This window comes from Pseudopodoces humilis, chromosome 2, assembly GCF_049639895.1.
Source record: "Pseudopodoces humilis isolate 2021_Gansu_Grassland_sample_001 chromosome 2, ASM4963989v1, whole genome shotgun sequence".
In the NCBI taxonomy this organism is placed as follows: domain Eukaryota; kingdom Metazoa; phylum Chordata; class Aves; order Passeriformes; family Paridae; genus Pseudopodoces; species Pseudopodoces humilis.
Genome location: NC_142201.1, coordinates 34,489,378 through 34,509,430, shown reverse-complemented (window position 1 = coordinate 34,509,430; position 20,053 = coordinate 34,489,378). Strand labels below are relative to the sequence as shown.

Genomic DNA, 20,053 nt, shown 5'->3' with positions numbered 1-20,053 from the left:
CTGTATATTTCTGCTAGAATTCTACTGTGGAAATGCTACAGCAACAAATATTCTGAAAAAGCCCCAGGGGAAATAAATTCTGATCTGGAGGCAAACATAGTTAGGAGTGTGCAGTCAGCCTAGAGGCGTGCTTTGGAAAAAGTGTGAGGAAAAGTTCTTAAATGATTGCTTGGGTACTGGATATTGTGTGCACTGAATGTGATGGGGATCTTAATGGGAAGGGCGATGTGCAAGTATATAAAGTAACTTCTGCTACAGGTGGTAGGACTGAGACTACGAAGAAAACTTTGGCCCATCTTCACTATGAGCATTTAGCTTTTCATTGAAACATTTGGTGGAGGTTGGAGACAGGTTATCCAGGGGCCTGTTTTATTTCCTCCACTAAAAAAGGGAAACTCCACTCCCCACAAACCTCATAGAAACTACTTCATGTAACTATGGAAGGGCTGGTGACAGTTCTACCTGTGCTTAGAAAGTGTTTGTCTTGACATTAAGGGAACTTTAAAATAGCCACTTCATAATTCCTGGCACCACTGGGGAGCAGACCTAGCAATTTTAAAGGGGGAAGAATAAGAGGGAAAGTTTTGCCAGAAGACAGCAGATAAGCACTGTCTGGTGGCAAACTGCTGTCTCAGGATTTCTTACCTAGCTTTGTGTGTCTTCAGAACAGGAAAGTCATAAGGGTGACAGGGATTTGAAAAACTAAATTAGTCTGTTTTGCAATAAACACTGTTGATTTTTTTTTTCTTTCCTTCAAAAAGTAGATTTACCATCTCTCCACCAGCCCAAGAAGGGAATATTAAGAGCAAATTGAGTGGATGGGATGAAGTGACCAACTGATGTGATGGCAAGTGGGAGAGGTAACTGAGATGTAGCTGTGTGGAAGGGGTGAGTGAAGATGAGACAACGGCAAGAAGACTGTCATGCTTCTGCTGCTGCCTCTTTTCCCCTACTGACTCCATTGCTCCATGCAGCCTTTCAGTCCTGTGTTAGTCTGGCATTTAATGGCAGCTGGTAATTTTTTTGAGAGGAAGTTCATGATGAGTTGTACTTACATCTCTATTCAATTATCAGTCACAAATACCAGCCAAAATTACCAGTGCTCAACCTGTAAGATAATACTGGTGATGCTCTGTTGGGCTGCTATACTACGAGTGAGTCAGGGCTGATGCAAACAAACAGAACAGGCTGATGAGAAACGAGGTTGAATTTGACATTCTTTGTCTGTAAAAGGATGATGGTACAGTTCCCTACCTCTTAGGCAGCCAGAGATAAATCTTCCTCCATCATTGCATGCAATGAGTGAAAACAGGAGAAGAATGTAGTCTTCTACTCTTTCCATCACTTATTTTTTTTCTTTCTGTACTTTTTCTATCCAGGATCCCTTTGTCCAACTTTATTTATTTCTGTACTCTCTTGCATTTATCACTTAAAAAAAAAAAAAATATAAAAAAAAAAAGGGGGGGGGGGAACAGATAATTTTACTGTCTCTGTCGTTAGTTTTTGTTGGATAACCTCACACAGTCATGATGATGATGATGATGATGACCGCTCCCAGAGCTGGAGTCTGGAGCAGCGCGGTCTGTCCCCGCCGGAGGGCAGCAGCTCCCGCCGCTTCCCATCTCATGCTCCTCTCCTCTTCATACCCAGCGCATCACGTCTCGCACTGCAAACGGAAAATAACGAGAAAAACAGAAGGGAAAAGGGAAAAAGAAACAGAAAAGCTTCGGGAGCACCAGTGCCAGTGAAGCGAGCTTTTCTGCCAGATTCTATGATTAATTGTGAGTTAGTTCTACTAACAACCACTGAATCATAGAATATCCTGAGTTTGAAGGGAGTTATAAAGATCGTCAAAATCCAACTCCTGGTCCTGCTCAGGACAGCCCCAAGAATCACACCCACACACACAAATATTATAAGAATTTTGATCACTATTCTAATTTGATTAGGCCCACCTTGTTATTAATTCTCTCTTCCCTCTACTTGCATACCTGAGTCTACAAACTGTCAATGTATATGTAAGATCAGCCTGGTATGAGAAATTATAATTTTTTCACCCATAATTTCCCACCATGGATCCTTCTCCAACCTCTGAACAAATGCTTTGTTTTGTTCTTTTCTTGCTAACCAGGTTGAAAAACAAGGGTGAAAAAGTAATTTTTTTTCTGTAATTTAGAAGCCAATCCTTTGAGAATTTTTCTATAAATCTATTTCCTCAACTTGATTTAATATCATGGAAGCAAGAAGAAAAAGAAGTCCTTGTATTGCCATAAGTATCTTACCTCTTTGAAGGCATTACTTGAGTGCATGTAGCTATCTTCACGTTTTCATTTGTTTCTAATACACCTTTCATTTGAGCTGCAAATCTCTTTTCTGTTAAACAAGGAATAATGCAAACCCCATCTCTTTGATCCTACTCTCTAATTCACAGCTTTAGAGCTGATACGTTGTTTTAGTCTGCTCAAATATTTGCTTCTTTGGAGATGGTGACTGCTTATATCTATTCATTAGTTCTCTTCACAAAGGAATTGTACTAAAACTGATCCCTTAGGATGCACAAACTTCTGGTCTGTGCAGAAGAGTCAGGCAGAATGACAACGTTACTCACCATTGTGGCTAAACAGTGCCTTATTGCTCAATTTTCTTACCCTAATGGTTATGAATACAGGAGATCACATCGACTTTCTTTAAACACTCAGAACAAGGTTCTTCTGACTTAATGAAGACATCAGCATCTGCCATGAGGAGGCCTCCATGTTTTGAGGTAACTATCTGGTACCCAACTGTAGCCCATGGAGAGAAACAGGCACTTCTGTGTCAGTTTGACTTTTACTTATGTAAATTATTCATAGCTGAGGTGAATCATACTGAAAATTACCTTTTTTTCCCCTGTGACTAAAAGACACTCAAATTAACACCTCACACAATGTAACTATCCAAATTTAGAATAAGCAGATAATGGCATATAAAAACAGGATATAAAAACATATAAAAACAGGATAGTCTTCATGGCATGATTTGTAACTTAGCATTGCATGCTCCAGGATGACAGGTAAGGCTCTGCAATTGTCCCTGGGCATCCAGGCCCTGAAGACCTAGTGTGAATCAGAGTTCCAAGAAACAACATCACAACATCATTGTGCAATCACTTTTAGAAAGGCAAGTATGGCTCCACTGTACTTGGAAACAAATAGGAGGTAAAAGTCGCTAGAGGGAGCCCCTTAAACATCATATCCTGCATCAAACCTCACTACCTTGGGCCTTCAGCTCTTAGATGTTGAAACACTTTAATAGCATTACAGGGTATTACTGCCGCCAGTACTCAGTAAAGAAAACGGGGGAAAAGGACAGGACTATGCAAGGCTTCTGCAAAATTCGACATTCGTTCCACATTCTGAAAAAATACAGGCTATTTAAAGATTTCCATGCAGAAAACCAGCTAGTGCAGATTCAGTGCATTGGTTGGGAACAGAATTAGCTTTGCCTAGACCTTTTAAAAATGTCATTTTTAAGCAGCATCAATGAGAGGGCTCATGACCTTTCCCTCCTTCAAAGATCAAACACCAAAATGGGCACAAGTTGTTGCTCTGAAAATCTTTAGACCACGAGCACAACCCTTCTTCCTTTAACTTCACACTGTAGGTATGCCCAGTGACAATTCCCAGCAGCCAGACTTCAACAAGCGTTACTTGGAGCAGCAAACTGGTCTCCTCTCTCTGTGTTTAAAGAGGGCTGTGTAAAAGACAGCAAAGGTTTGTTCCTATCGTGTAACTGCAACCATGCATTCAATATTCTGCTGCATTCTAAATTTAGTAAATAACATAGAAGTTATAGTTTGTGGTTCTCAGTTACAAACTCTGTGGAAATTTGCAAGAAGTAGAAGTCCTGGAAAAAACACAAGGATATGAGAGCAGTGGAGATGGCCCCAGTTGCAGAAGAGGCTCTCTCAGTCAGCAGGGCCCTGCAGAGATTGATTGCAACCTGGACAGAAAAAGCCAGAAAGTGTTTCTTTTTAGAAAATAGGCAGCAGTAGAGGGCATCAGACAACAAGAAATCCTATGGACCTTAATGAATCCTTGAAGTACTCAAGTCTCAATGAGGGGAATGGGAATGAGAGAGGTACAGATTGGGATTCTGTAATGCAGGTGGGGATCAAAAAGCAGACCCTGAGAGAAGTAAAACCAGACACACGAATTCTTCTGTGCATGTTGGCTGTAACCACTCCAGCATGCTAATGTTGTGGTGGGAGGGAACAGGGAAGGGATCACCTATGGTGCTATAACTTGCCTCAGAGGGTCTCCACTAGCAATCCAACCTGAGCATTGCGATTGATACCAGCAACCCACCACAATATCTCCCTTCTCTCATAAGAGACAAAAATGCAGGAAACTCTCTGTTAGTGAAGCAAGATTGCTGTTGGTTAATGCCTCATGCTGTCCCAAAGCACTCAGTACAAGAGGACTCACATAAGAAAAAATCAATATAACCTTAATTTGTCCATCTGAGTGAAGGCTAGGAAACAGGCAGCACTCAGAAGTGGAGCTGAATGACTCATTTTCTGAAAAAGAAAATTCAAGCCTCTTACCGGCATTTCCTCCCCACCCTAGAACTATTTCTCCCAGCGTGTGCAGAGACAAGCACCTCACTGCAGCATGCACTCAGGGTTGCCATAAAGTGAGGCAATTAGTTCAATTTCTATTTCTACAACAAAGAACTGCTGCTCTGTAAGTACAGCGATTTTCTCTTTTCCTTGGTGTAAGTGTGGAGAGGTTTATTGGGAAGTGTTATTTATAGTACCTTTCACGGAAGTGTCTCAGACTCAAAGGAGATCATTCCCATCCCTTGAGAGACTGGTGGTTAGGCAGAGAGCATTTTATCTGCGTCTGCAGCGTTCCCCAGCCTGACCCTCAGTCCCTGTGCGAATGTCAGAGCTGTGCAAACAGCAGGGGGAAGTGCAGCTTGAGACTCCATGACAAGCCAGAACGTCCAGCTGCTTGGAAGCTCTGGCATAGCATGCTTTTCCTGTGGTGAGCTGTGGGACGTGCAGCTAGGGCACATTTCTGGACTGCCTTCAGAGACGCTGCGCAGTAGCAGCAGTCCTCGTGCTGAAAAGTTTGGAATCGTTTTAAGTCACCAGTCTATCAGCTGCCTGCTTTGAACATAACTTTACCAGGTACTTTTTTCCTCCATTACTATGTTGGGAAATACACAGGAAAATGTTATTGGCTATTTGGAATTTATTTTTCCTTCTGTAGATAAAAATATCTCAGGGAAGTTTTCAAAATACTTTTTCCTTTACAACAACATTATTCACGTACAAGACTATGTACAAAGCGAGAGCTAGAATCTATGTGTTTACAAGTCGGGGGTTTCTTTTATCTGTATCAAGTCTACAAAACAGTAATTTTTAAAAGAAATTTTCACAGACTGAACAGTACTGAACTGAGTGGTATTAACTGTGTGACTTTTCACCGAGTGTTGCCAAACTGATGCCACAAGTATGTACTGTTTTCAAGAAGAGTGTATATGGTATGTCTGAAAACGTGAATATTTTCTCTTATGGGATTTTAGTATCTTGTAAGTATTTTGTTGGAAAAGTAAAAACTGATTATAAACTTTGACTAAATACAGGAAAACTATTGATAAAATGATTTTATTTCCAAGCTATTCCCCCTAGGATTATTAAAATACATGGAGAAAGGGACAAAAACTAAATACTTTGGAGGAGGGATTAACAGTGGGAGAGGGAGGAAAAAATTTTGCTTTAAGCCAAATTCAGTTTGGATAGCACAGGGACTGCTTGCTTGCAGTTTCTCTGCCTGGATTCCCATCACCTTTCACTGAGGAAATGGTTTGACAGGGATAATACCAGTCAGTATATCAGCCTTCTGCTATTTTACAGGCAGCTTCTGGGGAAGCTCAGCCTCGAGCTCCAGGCTGTGCCTTAAATCTGTGTGTCTACTGTGAAACACAGGCAGTCAGTGACAACCCAATGACACAATTAAATCTGATTATTTCCAACTCCCTTTTACTTCAGCTGTTTTGGAGGCTCATAGCGTGTAAATATTAGAGATGGCTGAGGTGTTCCTTGTACATTTCCTATAACTACTTAGGATGCAGCAAAGGCACAAACTCACATGCAGGAAACTGAGTATCTCTAGATAGCAATGCTGCATCAGCTCTGGCACTTGTAAGCAAGTGTTTGGATGCCAGTTTTCTAAGCACAGAAATTTAATTTTTCCCATTGAAGCTTTTAGTACTGATGGATAAAATGCAAGAACTATTAAACTATTAACTAATATTAACTAAACTGTTTAATACATCATTTCTGGAAAACAAAAATAAATAGGAAACAAACATAATTCATAAAACTGAGATGCTTGACACAGTTCAGCCAGATGTGAGATAAATTTCAAATAAGTCTGTTTTAAAGCTTTAGAACAAAGCTGACTTGGCCCCTACTTCAAAGTCTTCAAATAGTTTATCTCACTGTCCTGACAGTGAAAGGAAAAGTCCCAGAGAAACCTCTTTATTCTCAGAGTTAAATAACAAGAGGTCACAAATTCTTCCAAGAAATTACAATTGTTGGAAAAAGATGACTAGAATTTTTACAACTAAAAAAATGCATCCGGATTACAAGCCTGAAAGGAAACTTAGCACATTATGTGAAAAAGCACAATGCTGCTATTGTCTATGATTATAGAAAAATAAATTATATTGAGGACTGTATTTTAAAATATTTTTTCCTTTCTGAATAGTATTTTTTATATAGATGATTCATGTAAGAAAATAGAATTATTTTGAGATAAACTTCTTTACACAAAAAGAAAAATCCCTCTGATAAGTGAAGGGCTAGCAATAAAAATATCATTAATGCTTTTACTCTTCTTCATTTAGGGTCTGATCTGAGGTGCACTGGAGTAAATAAAACATAATGTTAACAGGCTTTGAGTAAGCTTTTAATCTATTTCTACTACATCTACTACTAGGAAGGTGTAACTATGACAAAGTATTCTTCGTTTTGCAGGACTTGAACACTCCAAATGCAGAAATGATTTGGCAACTAATGTCTCATTGGTAAGAAAAAAGCCATGAGTTACTGTTTTATCATACTTAGATCTAAAGTGAGTGAAGCTTAATAATGACGTAATGCGGTGTTACAAAAGAGTAGCATTGTTTATCTCACCATGTGATTTTTGCTTGTTTATCTTGTTATTAAATTTTTCACAACCCAAAGATCCCAGTCCAGGCAAAAGCGATGTCAGAGGAAGTTGACCCCATTCTCAGCTTCCCAGAACAATTCTTCATAAACATCCAAAGCCATGAAGCAAAATCACTTGTATGCCATCTGCTGCATGTAAATTCCAATGTGAGACCGCTCACAGGAAACTTGGAAACAATCAGGAAAGGAGATTTTAAAGTTATGGTCCTGACATTTTCCTCTTCATTACATCAGTTTGGGTGAATGATAAACACTTAGCACACCCTCTGTGTCTGGGCAGAGTGGTCTGCTCTGCAGCCAAGCTCACATTTGAGGGTCTCTGGCTATGTGCAGGAGCAGTGATCAATGGCCAGGTCACTGGCTTCTTTCCCTCTTCTGTGTTTCAGGTCACCCCTGGTTACACCCCTGATTTTTGGTCTGCTTCTGCAAGCACCATTCACACAGCCTTCCACCATCACACAGCCAAACTTTGTCCTTTTGCTGGCTGATGATCTTGGCATAGGGGATGTAGGTTGCTATGGGAATGATACTATCAGGTAAGGAAGCTGACCTTAAGGGTGAAGAGCTGGTGTGATATTTAGTGTAAACCCAAAATCCTCTGCCCAGTATTATCTCATAGCCTGGAGGGCATTCCCAGGGCCAGCTCTGCTGTGTGGTGTTGCTTTACTATGGGAATATGACAACCATTTTTGTGTATTTCTTAATTGCCTAACACTTAAAAAACAGCTATACCCAAAGATAGAAATATTGTCCCCTCTTTTAACACACAGGCCTCATTACCTCTTTTTAATTCTGTTACTGTTCCTTCCCAGTCTCAAATCAAAACACAGTTAAATGATTGCAATGAGTAATGTTACCAGGAACTATTTCTCTTTCCAGCATCAAGGACGGAGAATTTGCCTTCCTTTTTGAAAGTTGTGCCACAGTATTGCCTCCTGGCTTGTAAGCTGTTTGAACAAAACCAAATTTGCTACAATTCCTCCCCTCATCCAGCAAAGTTCTGGGAATCTTACCCTGAAAGGCTTCAGTCAGCAAGTTCCTGACAGGCAGCTGGTGATCATAGGTAACTGACAGGGCTCTGCAGAGCCAGGCCTCCACAGCATCGTTCCCAAGGCATGGATTTTCTCTTTACACATTCAGGGTGTACCAGCAGGGTGACTAAGTATCTGGGCTCTCTTAGCAGCTGGTTCTCTGCAGTGCAAAGAATAGCAGGATTTTGAAATAGCAGTTTAGGAAGAGACCTAGTGCTCCCTTGAGGAGGAATATTTATCAGCAAACTGAGATGGCAATTGTGCTGAACTACACCAACTGCTTTGCCAGGTTACCCCAGACTGGACCTCTGGCAAAAGGCTGTAGAGAATAAGAAGTCTTGTTGCAGATGTTTCCTGGCAATGTGTCTTTGAGAGAGGAATCCATAACAGTACAAGTACAAAGCAGCAAAACATCCAGGATCTTTCAAAATCCTACTGAAGGTTTTGCCTACTTGTGAACACCATTGAACTGACAAACATGAAATCAAAATTGTAAAATTGGAGCTCAATCTAATTTAAAATAAAAGTACACTCTTCTCACCTACTTACTCACACTGTGGCTTAATTCATATTGCCATGAGAGATTGCCACTACAGCGTGAAAACACGCAGGATTTCTTTCCATTTTTCTCCTTTTCCCTACAAATGTCATGAGAAGTACCTTGTTAGCTTCCTTATCTGTACTGTAATTCATGTAGCGTCTTGTCTAGTCAACCACTGTCACCCTGTGGCAACTAAATTACCATTACGCTGATGCACAGGCTGATACACTGCTCTGTAAGAAGCAAGTTTAAGAAAGGCAGCTCTGGAGGAATTAAAGGTCTTTGCTGTGAGGGCGCTGAGGCACTGGAGCATGTCCCAAGAAGCTGTGGATGCCCCATCCTTGGAAGTGTTCAAAGCCAGGTTGGATGGGGCTCTGAGCAACCTCATCTAGTGGAAAGTGTTCCTGCCCATGGCAGGGGGGTTGGAACTTCGTGATCTTTAAGGTTCCTTCCTGCCCAAACCATTCTACAATTCTATGATTTCTGCAAGGCTTTTCATAGGATGGGGAGGAATGGGGGGGAAGAAAAAAGAATGGTTGTCTTTTTACCATTAATTAATCCAGATACTGATTTTTAATTAAGAAAGAAAAAAAGAAATATTTCCCAAACACTTGAGAAAATTAAAATAAATTATAAAAATATTCCCTGGCCATCTTCAAATAGAAGAAACTTCCAAAAATAAAGATAAGTATATAATTTCTTATTCCCTTGAAAGACTCTCTGGATGATATCTGGCAGCGCTGGTTGCGTTTTTAGGACCCCGAACATCGATCGCCTGGCAAAGGAAGGAGTGAAGCTGACCCAACACATCGCTGCAGCTCCACTTTGCACCCCCAGCAGAGCAGCTTTCCTCACTGGCAGATATCCCCTCCGATCAGGTTTGCCTTGCAAAGCCACACACCCTTTAAACATTGCTTTATTGCTGGAGAGAGCAATGTCCTACAATGGGCACAGAAGAAATGAGGATGTGCCAATAGGGATGTCACAGACACTCCATCCCTCACTGAGACACATGAGGTGTCAGACAATTATTAAATTATAATTAATGTATAATAATATTCTATAGTTTATATAAATTTATAATACTTTAATAATTAATTATTAAAGGCTAAGTACCTTTGAGGTGGCTTCTGTATTTGTAGGGTATTTGTGAACTGATCTGGGAGAAGCAGAACGGAGAAGAACCAGCTCTGCAGAGCATCTTGGTCTCCCACAACACAAAATTTTGGTTATGTTTTGATGTTCTGTTGTACAGATTGCAGCCAGAATTGACCCAGAGCAAACTGTTACATTCTAAAAAGTCATTACACAAAGTATGAAGAACTTACAAAGCACTAGTTAAATTAATTTCTGTCATAGGTGACTCCTCATGAGATGTCAGAAGCAGCTCAGCCCTGCAGGGATCAGGGTAGGCCTGTGCACATGTGTATCCATTCCCTCCAGTCAAGGTGCAGAACAAGTCATTCATGGGAAAGCTTTTTATGTGTCTGTCAGAATTAATCTGTCCTAGCACATAACAGTTTGACAGCAATATTATTTTTCCCAGTTGTGTTTTTGAAGAAAAAACACCATCCTCTCAAAATGCATCCCTGAGATGAAGAGGTATGAAAAACAAATAGCTCTACATGTCTCCAACAGCAACCCTCAAATGTTTGTTCTATTGCAAATTATCTTCAGAGCCTTCATTCCTGAGGCATTTTGAAGCTCATATGTCATCCTACTTTTATCATGACAGCTCCCACTGAGACTGGGAGCTTGAAAACACACACGAGCACATACAGACCCTTTGCCACTGTAATAACAGGGCCAGAGATGTTCAGTGCTACAATGACAGGCTGAACTTCACATAGTGCTGGATGATGGGGTTATGCCAGGATAAAATACTAAATGGTAGGGTGTAAACCTGCAGGTGAAGAGAAGATGGATACTTGGTGGGGCTCAGAGATCAGATATCAGCCATGTCACTGTGCAAGGAAACCCTGAGCTCCCTGGCAGCCCTCAGTGAGCTGGAGTCTGAGACTGACAGGGAGTCTCCCCACACTCCTTCCTGCCCTCACACCCACACTAAGCAAGTGCATTTCATACTGCCTAGGTGCCACCGTAAAATATAAAATCTCCTACATGACTGTGCCATTCCAAATGAAATGAAATAAAAAAAATAAAATCTCAATATGAGATACAAAAAAGTAAGAATAGGTGCTATGGTGAGTCTTAACTCTTTCTTAATCTTGTCCAGGGTCTTAGATTCATTTTCCCAAACAAACAGCATTAGGACAAACATTTAACACTATCATTTCAATGAGATCAGGAAACAAAAAAGTATGTACTTACTCAGATTGTTTTTTATTGCATTTTTAGGGATGGATGCTATAAATGATTACCGTGTTATTTTTTGGAATGCTGGCTCAGGAGGGCTTCCTCCAAACGAAACCACTTTTGCCAAAATACTGCAGCACCAAGGCTACAGCACAGGACTGATAGGTATGGGGGTGCTCTTCTCCTAAAGATGTTCTTGAATGTGTTTCACCTGCACATCTCACTCAAACTATTTGTTTTAGTTAGGAACTGCTCATACTTCAGTTGTAGTATATTTATTTCCTGATTAAGAATAATATGTAAAAAAAATGAAAAGTACCTCTCTTAAAAGAACAAGGATATGATGAAGATGGAAATTTTTACCATTGACCCACTTTCAAGCACAGCTGTGGTTGTTAAAATACATAACAGAAATTATGAATATTATTATACCAGGTATAAGCTAGTTATTCCAATATTATTTCAGTAAAGAACAAAGTAAAAATATCAGTGCCATTTAAATATTCATGATGATGTTTTACACAGTTCAAAGCAGATTCACACAACAGGGAACAGCTGCTACTGAAACATTAGAGACAGTTAATAGTGTCACAAGATTGGGCCTTTCAGAAACAGAAACAAAGCAATTATTTTTTTCTTCAGTCACAGCCTTCCACTATAGCTCACCAAGATTTAAGTACAGCCCAAAACCACTGCCTTCTTCAGCATCAATGTGAATTTTATTTTACTTCATGTTTTGTAATGATATTTTTTAGTACAGTTGTAACTTTTGGTCATCATCTTGTTTCAAATAATTATTTACCTTGAATGTGTCATATAGTCGCACAAGCTGATAAAGCACAAACATTCCTAGCTGATTTTTATCTGAGCATGTAAAATGTCAAAATCCAAAATCTGTACCTGGCACATAAAAATATTAGCTGCACAAACCAACTGAATTTATTAATAAAACTTCCTGCAGAAACATATTTATATTCATTCAGCAGAATAAATCTAAACCACATGGGACAAAACTAAAAGAAGCCTTCCAAGCAATTTAAATTCTACATTACTGAAGCTCCATCTCCTGTTAGTTTGGTAGCAATTTTATTTCAGTTGTTTTAACCGGCTCATAAAACATCTTGGTTTCAGCATGTTATCACTAGCAGAACAATCAGATTTGTTTCCACTCTCCCCAGGGAATTGCCCTGCAGCTGAGCTGTGCTGCTTGCCTCGGAGAAGCAAAATGGGGAGGCATCTTCCCTGTGGGCATCTCAGCTAAAAATCACACTACAGATGCCAAAAAGCATCACTTAGATTAACCAGATTGACAGATCCTGATTAATTGCACCACGGGGGATGATGGAAATCCCCAATGATAAGTGACACACAAAATACCACAAGAATTTTGCATTCAAGTCATGAAGCAAAAAATCTTAGCATCCACCCACGTCACCACAGCTGAATGAGCACTAAGTAGTCTCACCTGAATTGTTTGTGATTGTTTTGCCCTGAGCACAACCAGTTTAATTGCAAAGTTAAATCCTATTAATAACCTGCAGCTTGAGGTGATAATGAGATTTTTTTGGAAATGCTTTGAAGGTTCTTTGTAGTCAGAAAACCAATGCTGTATAACTAATGCCCTCAGAGATTAATTTATCTTAATTATACACTTAGTTTAGCTTCTGGAGATTTGATTCTTTTCTATCATGTCAGAAACCTTTATCGACCTCAGCTGGAGATTGAGGTGTTGGAGTGCATCTGAATTCCAAGAATACTTTAGCTGCACCTGTGTTTATGACCAACACATCTATGTATTGGTTACAAACCTGTTTCATTCTAGAGCTAGCTCTAAATGTGTCAGGAGGTAAACTGAGTAGAGATTTTAGCTGAAAGCAATTCATCCCTAGAACTTCCATCCTTTTTTTTTATTTTTTAAATACTTACAGCCAAGAAGCAGCAATTTTTCTCCTCTGGGGTAGTTTTTCTGCTCCTATTGTAATGCATTGCAATTCTATTGAAATGTACTCAGGGTGGCTACTTAATATGTACAGTATTTACATATATCAGTATTTATATATATATATATGTATATATATATACATTACAGTATTTATATATATCAGTACATTATATGTACTGATAACACACAGAACCATTTCTTGAGGATAACAGCATCCTGGAAGTGCACAGTTCCTGTCTCCACAATAAGAATTAGTTTCAATTTAGTTTTAGAGTAAAATTTTTAATGTCCATTTTGATCTGACATCCAAGATCTGCACAAAATTCAGTTAAACCTCTGATGAATGGTAGATTTTGTTCACTCAGTTGAGACATTCTCATACCTTAGTGTTTGAACAAAATGAGCCAACTTGCTATGTCACCATGTAAGTTCCTAATCAGTCTATTTGAATAGACTGGAGGGGAAGAAAAAGCATGGTTTTGATGTGCCATTCAAGACAGTAGTTGGTATGTTCATAATGAAGAACAAATTGTGTTGCAAAAGGTCAAAGGATGGTCCTTCTTGTATATGAAGACTTCAGTATTTAAAAGAAGTAGGCTTTAACCTTTTAAAATTTGATTAAATATGAATAAATGGAAAAATATTTAAAAACAAACTCTTATTCTTATTCAGTATATGGAGCTATAATGACCATCACACTTACAAATGTACAGCTTCTTGAGAAATCCTGATTTCCTGAGCTCAAATTGTTCTGGATCCAGTAGTTTGTCTGGCAAACAGTTGCTTGACTGCTCTATCCGTATCTTCCCTTATCAATCTGGCACCAACACTGAGTGTTGCTGTAGTCCTGACATCAAGCACTCACAGGAGCAAGTCTGTGTAGCACTTTGAAGGTAAAAGGAACAACAAAACAAGTTGGTTTTTTTTTTCCCCTAAGCTTACAAAAGGACAGCTTCCTCCTCTTTGCTACTTGACAAGTGGCCAGGAAGGCTACAGGAATTTTTTGCTCAGTTCGGAATTTTTCTCAATTTCTATTTGCTTTTATAGGCTTTTTTTTTAAATGTTTGATCAAAACTATAGGGCATGAGTATATATACAGAACACAAATAAATGTGCTGAAAAATTATAAATTATAGAGGTTTACTTTAGTCAATCCCATTGTATAACTACATACTTGGTATATTTCTGTGTAGGATGAAGAAGCAGAAAACAACCAACCACTTTTTGAGAAATGTTTTGTATAAGGAAAAGTCCATTATTTTAAAATATTATCTCTTTATATTTTAATAACCTCTGTGTTCAGGGAAGTGGCATCAAGGTGTTAACTGTGAATCCCGCAACGACCATTGCCATCATCCTTTGAAACATGGATTTGACTATTTCTATGGCATGCCTTTTACACTAATAAGTGACTGTCAGCCAACAGAAACACCAGAGATGGACAGAGCCTTTAGAAGGAAACTCTGGCTTTCCACTCAAATGATTGGCCTCATTACACTCACCGCTGTCCTTGGACGACTGACCGGCTTGATTTCAGTCCGCTGGAAAACACTGACCTGCCTTGCTGGGTTTAGTCTCCTGTTCTTCATATCCTGGTTCTCAAGTTATGGATTTGTACGGTACTGGAACTGCATTATGATGAGAAACCATGGGATAACTGAGCAGCCAATGGTGACAGACAGAACTACGTCCCTTATCTTGAGAGAGTCCATTTCATTTATTGAAAGGTGAAGTGGACTTTCTTTGACCACAAATTTTCTCATCCTTGCACATTTTGCTACTTGTAAAGAGCACTTTCCTGTTTCATGTCTTCATACATTTTTATAATTTTTATAATTTCTTTTATAATTTTTTATAACATTGTGTAGGATTATAAGTACTTTTATTTTTATTCATTTTAAATAATATCAATAGTTATATCATGTAATTCAAAAGAAAAAAAACAACCTACTGTTTAAAGGATGCCCTTTATTCCTAGGTTCACTAAAGCTGATAATACTTACCAATTTCCATGGGCTGTATTGAATATTCCTAGACTGTATTTAAGAAATATGTATATCTACCAATGAGACCAATGCTATATCTATCAATGCTAAAGCATTGCAGCTTTAAGGAACGGCAGGTGATGTCAGAAATGTGTGTGTGGGCCAGGGAAGGAGAAGCAGAGCTCTGATGTAGTCTTATCATATGGACTGATAAGTGGGAAACAGCTGGCAGGAGATGAACCTGCTGCCTTTACTTCAGTAGCACAATGGTACTTTTGCGATTCCAGAAACTGGATCTTCAACCTGGAAGTTTTATATCTATGACTCAGGGTAGAAAAAGAATAATTTTATACAGGCCCAAAATTATTCTATGACATCCTAATCATTGGGTCGTAACATCTTACAAAGTAAGGTGTTTCTGAAGGGATTGTTGAAATATCTATACAAAAATAGTATCATTTTTCACTACAACTGATCTGCATTGAGAACATTCCTTCCAATAACACAGTGTTGATTTCTTTTTTGTAGAAATAAGAACAGACCATTCCTCCTCTTTCTTTCCTTTTTGCATTCCCACACTCCTCTCCTCACCACGGAGAAGTTTATTGGGAGGAGCAGACATGGTTTATATGGAGACAACGTAGAAGAGATGGACTGGATGGTGGGTAAGTTAGCATATAGTAATGTCTCCATCCATCTAATATCTGTATCTAAATAAAAAGTTTTATTAAAAGGACAAGAAAGATTATTAAAAAGCATGTAAAAAAAATCTTAATAATTTAATGAACATCTGTCAATCTTGTGTGAGCACTGTTGATTTGTAGTGTTGGTTTGTTGTTTTTTTACTTACTCCAGTCTTGGGCCAAATGTTCACTTTTCTTTTTTTTTTTTTTTTGTCAAGTGTTTACCAGTTTTAACCATGTCCTCTTAGCTCCTGCCAAGGAGCTCTCCTGTTCTTCCTTCTAAATATGTGAGAATTATTTCATTTTCTATGATTAATAAAGACCAGGTCATCTCAGCCTCTTATGATCATTTCTAAATAGGACATGTCAGAAGGTGATAAAACCGATAAGCAAATTAATTTCAATTGAAAAAGAGCAGGCTATTTATTTGTGACTGCTGTATTAAGCACAATACTAAATATTTTTCAGTCACAATCATAAATACAGAAATGTTCATCAGGATTACCTGGTATGCCCCCCACTATAAGATTCATGTTATTTTTCAGCCTGTTTTTCTGGAGGGGAAAGAGAATTATTTATCATTCAGTCATGAGGGACAAAAAGTACCCACATTTGCAAAAGAGAGTAAAGTCAGGTACACATACAGAGAGGAACTGGTTTCAAATCTAACAGTCAAATAATTAGACACTGTAAATATAACTGAGGACATCAGAAACAGCTCAAGAATTACTTTTCATTTTAAAGGAACTTTGTTATTAATGCATATTATATCTATTCAGTAATGTAATGGAAATCCTAACTTTGGTCTAGACAATATGAAGGTAACCTTATGTTTTTTCCATATTTTTCATGATGGCCACCAGCGATGCAGCCACTAACTTTTGGGGGCTTTAGATCATAATTTCTTTCCATATGATAACTACAAATCTCAGTCTTAAAAAATATTAAACAATGGGTGGCCTTGACTTGTAAATGCTCACAAGTCAGAGGTTAAAATTTATGTAGTATGAGGGATATTCCTGCTTTTTAATATACCCATATTCTTGCACTTATAGGCCAGGTTCTAGACGCTGTTGACAAGGAAGGCTTGAGACATACTACACTGGTTTACTTTGCCTCTGATCATGGTGGATGGCTGGAACGACAAGAAGGCAAAAGGCAGCTGGGTGGCTGGAATGGAATATACAAAGGTAAGAGCTGCCAGGGACAGTGACAAACCAGCAAAAACTAGTTGAAAAGCTTAGGACACCCCTAAGGCTTAAGAAAGACTGTACACTCGAGAAGTAACACTGGTTTGTTACCAAGAAGCAAAAATGTCTTGCTCTAATCAAGCATGTAGCAATGTAGTAAATTCTAATCTGGACAGGTGTCCTTTTTAAGCATGAATTCTCAGATTGTCGGGGTCTGGCCTACTGAACACACTTTCGTTAATGCTCAGTAGGAGCTTAGCAGCAAAAACAAAAGAGTAAAGAAGGCTCATCAAGATAACATGATAATACAAAAAATTGTGCAAAAATTCTCTTTATTTTAAATCAAATGTATTTTTTTTTTCTTTTTTTTTTATTTTATGAAAGGTGGAAAAGCTATGGGAGGATGGGAAGGAGGAATCCGTGTCCCAGGGATATTTAGATGGCCAGGAGTGTTACCTGCAGGCAGCGTTATTGATGAACCTACAAGCCTTATGGATATTTATCCTACAGTAGTTCATTTGGCTGGAGGGACAGTGCCTCAGGACAGGTACAAACAAAAGCATCTTTCTTCTTCCTTCTTTCCCAAAACAATGGAAAATCTAGTTTGGAAACACATTTTAATAATTTGATGTTTTCTTTTTCAGTCCTGCTGCTTTTCTAGACACATCAATGTCTACGAGCTCTGTCACCTCTTCTCTACCTTTGAGATTCAGCCCCTACCTGCCATCTCCTGCAATCCTCTTTCTTGTCCAGAGCTGCCTGTTGCAGCTGGAGGTGTGCAGAGGAGGCACAGCTCCCCTCAGCCCTGTGGTCTGTTTCTCATGCTAGGGTGATTGATGGCCGGGATCTGCTGCCCCTACTGCGAGGCACGGTGGCGCACTCGGAGCACGAGTTCCTGTTCCACTACTGCGGCACTCACTTACACGCTGCACGCTGGCACCAGAAGGACAGTGAGTACACAGCTTCTTTCCAAAGAGTTGGATCCAGTCTACAGGAGGGCACGTGGTTCCAACAGGTTGTTTTTTTTCTGGGATTATGTTTTTCCAAGTAGTTCAGGTGTAACGTGGTAAAGAACTTGCTAGCATTGCCTGGATTGTACAGCACCAGGAAAAATTACAGTATGACTTTAACTAATAAGTGCAGAGCTCAAGTGCATCCAGAAATGAACTTTAGAAAAACATTCGTTCTTCCCTGTGATAAATGATAACCAGCCTTCTGTGATTCTTTCTTTCCTGCCAGCTGGAGCTGTTTGGAAGGCTCATTATGTGACTCCCATCTTCAGTCCTCCTGGAGCTGGGGCTTGTTATGACAGAGGATTTTGCCCATGCTTTGGGGAAGGAGTGGCCCATCATGAGCCTCCATTGCTGTTTGAGCTCTCACAAGACCCTTCAGAAGCCAAACCTCTCTCGGCTGACACAGAGCCCCTCTTTGAGACTGTCATAAGGAAGATTGGCAGAGCCATAGAGGAGCACCGCAGGACTCTGACTCCAGTGCCAGAGCAGCTCTCTGTGTCCAACGTGGTGTGGAAGCCATGGCTGCAGCCGTGCTGTGGGACATTCCCACTCTGTTGGTGTGATAAGGAAGATGACAGCACACAGATTTTCTGAGATGCATGTCTAATGACACATCCTGTGCCACTGAGTACTCTGCTGACAAAGATATCAGATAATAATTGAGTTTTTTCTTCTCCTGGGAAGCAAAGTGGATGAAAATAAAGAAGAAGAAAAGGAATATCAATCAGAAGTTTTCCCCTTCGTTCTTTGCCACTAGCTAAAGGTTTAAGGAAATCCTGGTTTTGCAGATTTGAGTATAAGAGAAAACTGTAGAGGTGTGTTCCCAATATCTGACTAATTTATGCCTTCTCAAGGAACACAGTTGAAAAATGCTGCAGAGAGCCAAGTGCACAGTGCTGAGCAGGCAGCAGTAAGAAATAAAAATAAACCTCTAAATGTTTGCAGTTGTGTCTCTATAGCCCACAAATCACAGTTCTACTCTATTTAAACATAGTAATTGTAGTCATTACTGCTTCCTGTACTGCTCTATTATCTCTGTTGAGATGCTGCTCCTCCTGAGGTGGAGGAAATCTGATGTAGTGAGGGATTTTCCTCGAGTTGTGAACTTGTGATCTGAGCTTTATCTGGGTAAAAATAACCTATGTCACAGATAATATGAGGTATAAAATATTAATGTGCAGTATACCTCTGCAACAGTTATATAAGTGAGAGAAGCATTCTGCCCATCAGAAAGAGGTCCTGCAGCATACTGATTTGGCAAAACAATTTTATTGCATATAAGATGCTAATAAAAATGTTTTTAATTAATAATTTGCAGTGTTTTAATGTCAGTTGTAGAAAAATAAAGTACATTTGAGAGTCATATTGGAGTAAAAAAATATTTGGTAGCAATATATATATTTTTGCAAGCTATAACTTGTATAAAGGGATCGTGCCAGTACTAAAAAAACACATATACCCAAACCAACAGAACAAACACCTTCAGTGGTGTGACCCTAGGCAGACTTTCTAAGGAGATATGGCTTTGCACTGCATTTTACAATGAAATTACATAGATTTTAGGGCTTTGAACTATATTAATGGCAGTATTTTTTTAGTAGTAGATGAAGTCCAAATTCATAATAAGCGTCCTGCTAGAACTCTAGGAAGACTGCTTGTTGAATTTAGTAAATGGAAAAAGGTTTTTGTAGTTTGTTGTTTTGCTTCTTTTCCCCCCTTTGAATATCCCTGCAAACAGTTTACTTGTTTGGCCAATTTAGTAGATTAACACTTGTCTTCTTATCTCTTAGGGATTTTTTTTTTTTTCCAAGATCTGAGATAGAAGCAATTTTATGAAATTTTGTATGTGTCATTTCAGTATTTATGTTCATGGCTCTATGTTCACTCAGAAAGCTTGTCAAAGGGAGAAGGAGCTAAATGAATGCCAGCGTTTGCTTTTAGTACTCAGACATGAGTGAAAAGCCAGAAAGAAAACAACAGTATAAAATACACAGTGACTCAAAAAAAAAAAAAAAGTTTTTGCTGGAAGAGAATTTTCCTATTTACAGCATGAAGTAAACAGCAGCTTTCTGTGCTCAGGGGCAGTGAAAAACTGGTTAGCTGAAGAGGAGGAAATATTGCTGCACAGAT

At 39.1% G+C, this 20,053-nt stretch overlaps 1 protein-coding gene across 10 annotated transcripts; it reads left to right on the top strand.

Moving 5' to 3' along the window:
* Nucleotides 1-4,624: 4,624 nt before the first annotated feature.
* On the top strand, nucleotides 4,625-19,286 carry LOC102105404 (arylsulfatase D-like). Of its 10 annotated transcripts, none has more exons than XM_014252916.2 (11): nucleotides 4,625-4,724; nucleotides 7,028-7,077; nucleotides 7,609-7,758; nucleotides 9,551-9,672; nucleotides 11,153-11,275; nucleotides 14,356-14,779; nucleotides 15,566-15,702; nucleotides 16,776-16,910; nucleotides 17,295-17,457; nucleotides 17,739-17,860; nucleotides 18,150-19,286. In XM_014252916.2, the coding sequence occupies exons 2-11, from the start codon at nucleotides 7,052-7,054 to the stop codon at nucleotides 18,515-18,517; spliced, it is 1,770 nt and encodes a 589-aa protein (XP_014108391.2). In that variant the 5' UTR covers nucleotides 4,625-4,724; nucleotides 7,028-7,051; the 3' UTR covers nucleotides 18,518-19,286. The 10 variants fall into 10 exon arrangements, 9 of the variants coding, with proteins under 9 accessions (XP_014108391.2, XP_087907969.1, XP_014108382.2 ...); XR_015771946.1 differs by lacking the exon at nucleotides 4,625-4,724 and adding an exon at nucleotides 4,947-5,173 and having other exon boundaries at nucleotides 17,555-17,860; nucleotides 18,150-18,167; XM_014252907.2 differs by lacking the exon at nucleotides 4,625-4,724 and adding an exon at nucleotides 4,947-5,173.
* The last annotated feature ends 767 nt before the right edge of the window (nucleotides 19,287-20,053 follow it).

Excerpts from the sequence above, each read along its gene's own strand:
- LOC102105404 (XM_088051840.1), top strand. The coding sequence starts at position 7,568 with ATGGCCAGGTCACTGGCTTCTTTCCCTCTTCTGTGTTTCAGGTCACCC. Across the intron at positions 7,759-9,550 it reads TATGGGAATGATACTATCAG|GACCCCGAACATCGATCGCC; the intron begins GTAAGGAAGCTG and ends TTGCGTTTTTAG. Across the intron at positions 15,703-16,775 it reads AGAGATGGACTGGATGGTGG|GCCAGGTTCTAGACGCTGTT; the intron begins GTAAGTTAGCAT and ends TTGCACTTATAG.